A 9,503-nucleotide genomic window follows, 5' to 3' on the forward strand; every position below is an offset into this window, starting at 1 on the left:
AACATACATTTAAATTTTATTTATTCTTGACCATAAAAATACCGAATCGTTTCGTATTAAAGATGATTTGAGACATAATAAGAAATTTTTTTTTACAAATAATACCAGTTTTGTTGCTCCCGAGTGGCCTTGTCATTAATCCTATGATTTTAATTTTTTCATCCACGGAAAGCCGTTTTTCATAGATAGCTATTATCCATTTATAAAATATGTTTTCTAAAAATTGTTGATTGTATTTGTGGCTTAATTGTAAGATGAATCATAAGTAACTATTGCGTTATGTGTTGTCTTTCTTAAAATTTAAACAAATCAATTTAGTATTCTCTAGTTTTCTTTCTTATACGACATTGACCACTGTAAACCATACACAAATAGTGCTATTCTGACAAATTAAAAAGCTAGTAACAGAAGGTTTGCAAACACGTTTCGTTGATTCGAACTTTAAAAGTAGAGAAAATTTCGTTTAGACCTAAAGTTAGCTTACCCACAGACTAATGGACAAAGGGACATTTTGAATTATAGAGTAGCTTTGCTACTAAAAAATCAATCTTCTTGGTTTTCTGTTGGTCTCTCCAACTAGATTAAATTAACTAGAATAAATAAATCTATTGTTTAAATTTTTTTTAATGAATAAATAATATTTATAGTTGTTCTTTACGTTAATATAGGTTAAATACATTTTTTAAAAACACAAAATATAAAATAGAATTCCTTTTATAAAAAGTGTTTTTTGTTTAACCGTTGAATGAACTTCTAGATTATAATACAAAGCCCCTTGATGATAGTGGCGCAGCCTCTACAAAAAAATTAAGCTAAATTTACAAAATATCTTTTCCCTGAAACTGCGCAATTTAAAAAAAGATATATAGACATTTCAGACCCTCTGACCATATGTTTGCAGTCTATGTTTATTTTTCTAAAACTTCTTGTTTGTCATGTTTCCTAGAATCAAATGACGTCATTTCATACTTTGACGTATTTTCCTATTTTCCATCCCCCTCTCTCTATTTACTCCATATTAAAGAAGGTAAAGGGGGAGGGGGTTGACACCGGCGAACACCTCAAACTGGTTTTGACCGCTACTTTTTCAAAAGATTGTATTATAGATTTATCTTTTATTCTCTATCAGTTAATCTTGATGTTTTGAGTGAATAAGTTATTATAAAATTTATTAAAATGGTTAATCTAAATCTAAGGTATTTTTTTTATTTTAATGACTGTTTTTATGTATATTGTTTTAGATTTATATGTCCAAATTGGGCTGTTTATTACTCTAGCACCCAAAGTTTTATCTTTCATATTAGTTGCCATCTCAACTTTGGGGACTTTTATTTACTTTGGATTGTTTGGTTCATTAAGTTAAGTGTCTCAACGTTTCAACAACTAAGTGTAATCTACAATAGTCTTAATTTAGTGTAACTTCATTTAGGATGTACATCATTTATCGGCCATTGTCTTATCCCTGCAGATCCCTTGAAATTGTTCACATTGTCATTTGTAAATTTAGGGTACCTGAATTACAGATAACCAGCCCGCTGTATGAATCTGAATGTCCACAATTAATAATTATATATCTAGGGTACCTGAATTACAGATAACCAGCCCGCTGTATGAATCTGAATGTCTACAATTAATAATTATATATCTAGGGTACCTGAATTACAGATAACCAGCCCGCTGTATGAATCTGAATGTCCACAATTAATAATTATATATCTAGGGTACCTGAATTACAGATAACCAGCCCGCTGTATGAATCTGAATGTCTACAATTAATAATTATATATCTAGGGTACCTGAATTACAGATAACCAGCCCGCTGTATGAATCTGAATGTCCACAATTAATAATTATATATCTAGGGTACCTGAATTACAGATAACCAGCCCGCTGTATGAATCTGAATATCCACAATTAATAATTATATATCTAGGGTACCTGAATTACAGATAACCAGCCCGCTGTATGAATCTGAATGTCTACAATTAATAATTATATATCTAGGGTACCTGAATTACAGATAACCAGCCCGCTGTATGAATCTGAATGTCCACAATTAATAATTATATATCTAGGGTACCTGAATTACAGATAACCAGCCCGCTGTATGAATCTGAATATCCACAATTAATAATTATATATCTAGGGTACCTGAATTACAGATGACCAGCCCGCGGTATGAATCTGAATATCCTCAATTAATAACTATATTTCTAGGGTACCTGAATTACAGATAACTAGCCCGCTGTATGAATCTGAATGTCCACAATTACCAGATATTGTTATAACTGCTCTATATAATGAAAACGGTATGTTGTTTTATTTCAAGGTCGCGCTTGGGATGGGATGGTAAAGGGATATAATTTCTCCATTCGATTAAATTTTACTTTCATATGTGTGCATGTAATTTCTATATAAAAGTTATTTCTATATATCTTACGAGCTACCAGATTAATCACTTAGTCTTTTATAGTAATATAAATTTTTGTATTTCTGTATATTTTCTAAGATTTCACTTTTATATTTACATATTTATCCTATTTTATATAGTAGTAAGGTATTTGTGTCTGTAGCTTAAGATTTCGATATATACTGAAACGATTGAGTTCTAAATTTTAGGGAAGCTTCACATAGGTACCGGAAAGGTTTTATGCAATTTTTTTTCTTTCTTGCCTCTTTTGAGACAGTGTCCCTAGATGATAGGTGGCTATGTTTGACATAACGCAATGTTTGAGAATTACATAAAACGCAGAACAATCTAATGATAGGTATTTAATTTAAGAATCTGCCATTGAGACCCAAAGAAGAAATATCGTAAATAGGGAATTAAGTGGCAGATACATACCTTCACAAAACAGTGGCTTTCTCAGCCCTACTGATGTAAATAGTACAGGTATAATTCAATCAATTAATTCTATTTAAATTTGTTGGAGTGAGGGGGGGGGGGTGGATGGTAGGTAAATAATTTCTCTCATTTTTATGGGCCATTTAAATTACTGTGTATTAGGTCAATAAATTTACACTATTTGTAAGAAGTAAAGGCTTTTTACCATGGCGAACATTTTTTTAGAGGAATTAGTGGTAGACAATGCCCTCCTTTTTTTGTGGGGGTTCTAATGGCAAACAACTTGGACATCCATGATTTTGGACTTTTCATTCACTATTGTAAAAATAGTTTTTTTTACATTATCTAATATTCTAGAAGCAACCATTGAAAGCATAAGAAGAAATTTAACAAATAGGCGTCCCAGCCTGACAGGGCCTTCGACTTTTAGTGCAGGCTACCTAACCCAAAATTTTGACAATTCAGGTAATTTTTTTTATGGGGGGGGGGGGGCAAAGCAGTGTTTGACTACCGATAAAAAAGCTGAAAACATTGTTTGAACTTTAATATAATCATAATTCTAATTTATCCCCTGTGGAGCAAAGAGATAGTTTACTTTTAAGCAAAGGGGTCCAGGAAATAAAAATAAACACCCAGAAAAGGACGTCCAAACTTTCTATGATTAGGGAGAGGGTTCGGTTGGTTACAAAACCCGCATTTTTGAATTTATATGATATGTAAATAAGTGCTTTAATATTTTTGATGGGATTAAAAATTCTAGAGGGTGGTTTTACCCCCTTTAGAAGTTTTTTTTGGCGGGGTCCCCACACCAAGAGTTGCATCCGAACTTTGGTAAACTGAGATGTAATATTCTAATAATTTTCGCCGCTTTGATATTGGCAACCTTGTTTTGTTTAGTTGCGAGCAGTTACAACAACCCTGTAAACAATGATAACCAAGTAAACCCTGTTGAAAATACTGACCAATTATACCCTGTGGAACTGTATGACTTAGCTGAATCGCAACAACCTCAACACCTTGATTTTGTAAATAGTTTTATTCAGGTAAAGAATAATCAATTTTTCAGGTAAAGTTTTGTTTTTCCTTATTAAGGGGGGGTGGGGGCTTAAACCTTACAGCCTTAAACCATCCAAAGAATTTAGTTCATCATAAGGCCATTCCTTAACCTATATAAAGCTTCCTGAAAATGTAGGAAACTGAATATTTATTTGTCTTGGCACTCCTTATTCTTTTTTAATTCTTTTACATGAGTTTTTTTGTGTCTGTTTGTTAAGATCTCAATACTCAATACAAAACCAATTGATATTCTTTTTAGTTTAAATTTACATAGTTTCTGACCATTCATTATTGAATTTAACTCTTTGGTTGGAGTTGCTTGCTTCCCTCCCTTATTCTTAGAATACAGGTAACCCAGCCCATAGATCATATTTTAAAATAAAATAAAAATGAGGTTTAATTTTAGCAATAACTTTACTTTTGTTTTAATTTTAGGATCGATTAAACATTCTTGACCAGGGAGTGCCTGAAAATAAATCAAATCCAAGTAGATGTACATCAAATTGCTCATTACCTTCTCTAGTGAGGTAATATCTTTTATACAAAAAAAAATTATATTTTACTGTGTTTTTTTCTTTTTGAGAGAAGCTCCATGTTGGCCTAGGCTACAATTTTAGAATCTGTTGTTGGTAAAAATTTCCCATCTTCCCAGTTCAAGAAGAAAAACTCTATTATAATTTTTGGAGCAAATATATGTACTAACTAGCTGTCCATATATTAGCACTGTTAGGCTGTATCTTATTGAATATTTGAAGATTTGTAGAAAACCTCTATAGCTGTTATTTGAAACAAATAGCATATAGAGATTAGTGGAATGTTTTATTTACAATGTCTTTATAATTTGTTTTCTCATTAACATACGGTGGATTAGAACCGGTTCTCTTCCACACGAAAAAACTATATCTAGCATCGTATTATGTCCATTCTTTTACGAATATAAAAATGTAAATTTTATATCTAACGAAAGCTGTTTATAATACGATGCGAAAAATGACTATTTTGTTCCTAGATCTCTGAAAGAGTTGACCCAATGTCCAGTTTGTTATGACAGTGTGTATGAATTTGTACAGCAATGTCAATATGGTCATGTGGTGTGTCATTCCTGTAGAAGTCGCCTTAGAAAGTAAGATTTTTTTATATGCAATACTTGTTCTAAGTATTCAATATTCCCTGACTCTGTCAGTAAATCTGTCTGTATATTATAGCCTAATGAATTTGCACATTGTGGCCATTTAATTTGTCATGTTGCAAAAGTTGTCTTATATAAGTAAGATTTTTTAATATTTGTTCTAAGTATTCTATATTACCTCACTGTTTTAGTAAATATGTCCGTGAGAAATATAAGTATGTATTATTGTGTACAATCATTCGTTCTATTTAACTTGTCCCAAAAGTTTGCGTTATGAAATTTGTTTCTGAATAAGGGAGTGTACATCTATCTACAGAAGGGATAATTTTATGTATTAACATTGGGGATGTATATCATTTTATCGGTCATTGTCTTGTCCCTGTAAAATTTAATATTTCAGGTGTCCCGTCTGCAGGGCAAACTTTGCCTTTGACATCAGAAATCTGACTCTGGAAAGAATAGCAAAATTAATTTGACCTGTCTTTATCTTTTAAGACATTTTTGTTATGTATATTGTATTGTAAATAAACTTACAGTGCTTAAGCACAATCATTTGACAATGTTGAAATAAACTTTTGATATAAATATGCTTTTTTTGTAATTTGTTATTTTAGTTATAGTTTCAAAAATATGAATATTATGGTAAGCATATACATTAAAAATTTTTATTTAACAGAACGTTCTATATTTCACGCAACTGTTCCTTCGCGTATGTTCGGTATGTATTTGTAGTCACGGTATTAATTTCTTATACATGTTTAAAGGAATAGGATGTTGATCTGTTTGTGTGTGTGCCCATAGCGAAGGTGCAATAACTGAAGCAAAATGGTTCTTATCTAAGGTGTATAACTTTATGTAGGAAGGTTTTTTAGGGTATAGCCGCTAGAATAAAGTTAAAGAATAGAGGGTGCATGAGCGATATGTAACTCTCTCTCAGGACAGAGTATTTGTCTCTATTTTGTAGTGGGTATTTGAAATTAGCTAATAGCGACGGAAATTTAATTCCCACCGAGTATCTACGAGAAGTAAACTTCAATTTGCTAGCAGACAAAAAGGGTCTTGGCTACTTGGGGACAGGTAGATGTCTGGATTATACATCTATACTTCTATATTTATTAATCTAACAGGACAAGGAAGTAAAATAATGATTTTTTTTGCATTCTTAAGATTTCAATTTATCAGCTGATTTATAATAAACTTTCCTTTTCAACGGTTTAAATAAAGTTTTTTCTTAAAAACTTTTATTATATTTTTTTATACCTTAAATCTATTTTCTTGGATTTTTATTGACAGACTTTTTTATATTCTAAATTGTTTTAAAGTTTTAATAGGATTTGTTAAGCATGATATTACATAACACTAAATATCACATCTAAATTTCGACTGTAGTAGTCCTTTTTCTACTGTTATATTATTTAAACTTATAGTTCTCAGGATCAGAATTCGAGGCTGACCCGACCTATAGCTGAATAGCCTCGTTTGTGTTGAAACAAAACGGTAAAGTTTTGGGAAACAGAAATATAAAATTGTGTCCCTTGCCCAAAAAATGATGAAAATGCCTCCACATTAAAACCCTTAGATTCTTATGCAAATCTTTTTGATAATGCGACACTAATAATTAAATTTTCGTGGTATTGAATGAATACCTATAGCTGGGCTGGTCAATTGACATACGGGCACTCAAAAGAGGCTGCTCCTAAAGTCATGCCGTTACATTATAGTAGCTTTCCATTATAGAAAGAAATAATTTGTGACACAGTGAGTTATAAAAATCCACGAAACTCGGTTTGTATTATACATGAGTTATACATATAGAATAATACATATCAGTCCCATAAACAGCTATTTGAAGTTTAATACAATAAATTTTAATAAGATTAGTGATTATTAACATTAGTGAAATATTATTAAATCTGTTTTGTATATATTATATTTATACTAAACTATAGAATAGAGGAAAGGAAAATGTACAATTAATCATTATATTATGAATGTAGATAGGATGGAGCTTTCCACTAATAGTAAAATTAAAAAATAAAAATTATTCCAGTTTTGGTGGCCCTAAGGGGCCGAATACTGGCATTAATCTTACAATTTTTATTTTATCATTTGTAGCACATTGTCTTTAATATGATTTTTCAATATAACGGAGAACCGGTTCTAATCTTGCGGATATTAATCGGGTTAAAAAAAATACTGTAAAGTACTATCCAACACATTTTTCCCTATATGATAAATATCATATCTAAGTATTAAAAAAGTTTATATAGTAATGTCCTCAGTAATTCGTGTACACCCACCACCCTTAACATAACCTCTAGCTCTATGAGAAGCTGAGATAATTTGGGTTGGGTGTTTCACCACTATTGGTTTAGGGTTAATAACTGTATTATATTTATTTAATATTCAAAAATTGGATCTTATTCTTTTTAAAAACTTACTTTTGTTAAACAACCTTTGTTAAGATATATGATTAAACATTCTTAACATCCAAAGGCTTGCCTCACACAGCAACATTAAAAAATATGTTAACACTTTCAGTAGGAATCCAGCGTTCTACAAATGATTTAGAAGGTTCAAACTGTTGCTATTTGAACTCCTTAACTTAATGAGGAAAGTAAATTCAAAATCTCTCGACAAAGGTTGCATATCAAAGTCTTTTATGCTAATAAATGGTATTTACGTCATTTGAACTACGTGTACTGTACAGGTGGGGGGGGGGGGGGGACAATTTGATTCAATTTGGAAGATAAGTAAGTTTGTTCATAAAGTGGAAAATTATAGTTTTTCAGGCTTTGCACATAACCAAAAATGCAATAACTCCTAAGATGCCCATTGTTTTTTGCATTTTTTAACACTTTAAAAAAATGTATCAAAATAGTTTATTCAAGATTTATTTGAGTTGTGTGTTAACTTTTCATATAATACAAAGTATAACGGTGTATGTCTATAAATGTTAAATGTTAAGTCTAAACAAAATGGTAACTAAATTTGTTGTAATTCTGCTTAAATACAGAAAAAAGTTTAAGTGCATACTTACATTTTTAGGACTTAATCATAAAGATGCTTTGCATTTTACCTTGTTGTAATAGAAATCAGTACTTCAAAAATCAGATAATTAGAATAATTATATCAAGCATAAAGTTTTTGTTGAAAAAGTTTTAAATGGACGTATGGACATTCTGGTAACGATTAACGAGTTCTAAGTCATACTATTATAGTAATCATCAATCAAAGTTTGAAATCGTTAGGACAATTTCTATCTTGTCTAAATTAATAAAAACAGCTAACCGTTACAGTCGTCGGACCGACCCTTTTATTCGCTAAAATCCACAATACACAATTAAAACCAATCCTATTATATAAAGTAGTAAAGTTCTTTATTAGGCTTAAGACTTCAATAACTTCTTGCCTCTCTTTGCCCCTTCACCGCCCTATATGTTGGAGGGGGGGGGGGGGGGGGGTGTTGCCGCTAGTAAAATTATAAAATAATTTCTATTCTAAATATTAACCATTGCAAAAAATGTATGAGATTTTTAATAAATAATGAATTTAAAATAAATGTGAGAAATGTTACAACTGACAAATTTATATTAAGTTCATATGTCGCGCAACAATAAAAAGTTAATAGTAGAGTAATATACAATTAAAACAAAAAATAGTCATTCTGGAACCCAGTAAAAGTGTCGGACTGATTATGACGTGAACAAAATAATTAGCCAATGAGAGGCCACTATAAATTTTACCATTTTGGTCAATTATGGCCCCTCATTGGCTAATTTTTTTTACGTCATAATCAGTCCGACACTATTACTGGGTTCGTCATTCTGTAGTTTAACAATAGAAAAAGCAAGTTTTAGTCAGATAATGTATTATAATAAAGATCGCTTAACAATATTATTGATTTATGTTTTTAGTGATAGAAAAATATTTTCGCTTTTATATCTGCATTCCTTTTTTAATTGAATAAGTTTTACATTTCAAAAGATTAAAAGCTGTTTTATTCTTTAACCGTAGCGTTTTATTTGGTTACTAGCAGCTTCGCCCCTAGCATCTAGGGGCTATATACTCAAAGAGATATGAAAGGTGCAGAAAAATAGCCTAAACCATACCGAACTTAATCTCAAAAGATAAAATAGCCTAAAACCATCTCGCGATATATAAGATGCCTCACTGTAAAGGAGAACCATATCGGTTCAGCGTTTAGCGAGATCCTTCGCTACAGACAAAAAAGCTTATAATAGGATTTTGAAGATTGAATTGATTTGACTGTTACGGTTTTTATTGCAGTTCAACTAATCTTTATGTTATATTCTATAAATATATAAAAATGTACAATCATAATGATAAAACCAGTTTTTTTTGCCCGTGCCTTCGAGGTGAACAAAACTGGTGAATTCTTATATCCGCGGGAAGCTGTTTAGAGTATAGTCCATTTCGTGACAACGCAATTTAAAGAGCGAATCTTTGTAT

The 9,503-nt window shown here is 31.0% G+C and overlaps 2 protein-coding genes across 3 annotated transcripts in view; both read left to right on the forward strand.

The window, feature by feature from the left end:
- Hacl (2-hydroxyacyl-CoA lyase) overlaps positions 1-9,503 on the forward strand; it is a 127,614-nt gene that overhangs the window by 50,965 nt on the left and 67,146 nt on the right. The window lies entirely within an intron of this gene.
- LOC145329572 (uncharacterized) lies at positions 1,017-5,615 on the forward strand. The gene is made up of 8 exons (XM_080173848.1): positions 1,017-1,196; positions 2,218-2,309; positions 2,783-2,893; positions 3,203-3,310; positions 3,743-3,888; positions 4,337-4,428; positions 4,911-5,024; positions 5,431-5,615. Exons 1-8 carry the CDS (start codon positions 1,177-1,179, stop codon positions 5,504-5,506), a joined length of 759 nt encoding a protein of 252 aa, XP_080029974.1. The 5' UTR covers positions 1,017-1,176; the 3' UTR covers positions 5,507-5,615.

The sequence above is a fragment of the Acartia tonsa genome, chromosome 10 (genome assembly GCF_053477335.1).
Source record: "Acartia tonsa isolate MP-2025a chromosome 10, ASM5347733v1, whole genome shotgun sequence".
NCBI lineage: Eukaryota > Metazoa > Arthropoda > Copepoda > Calanoida > Acartiidae > Acartia > Acartia tonsa.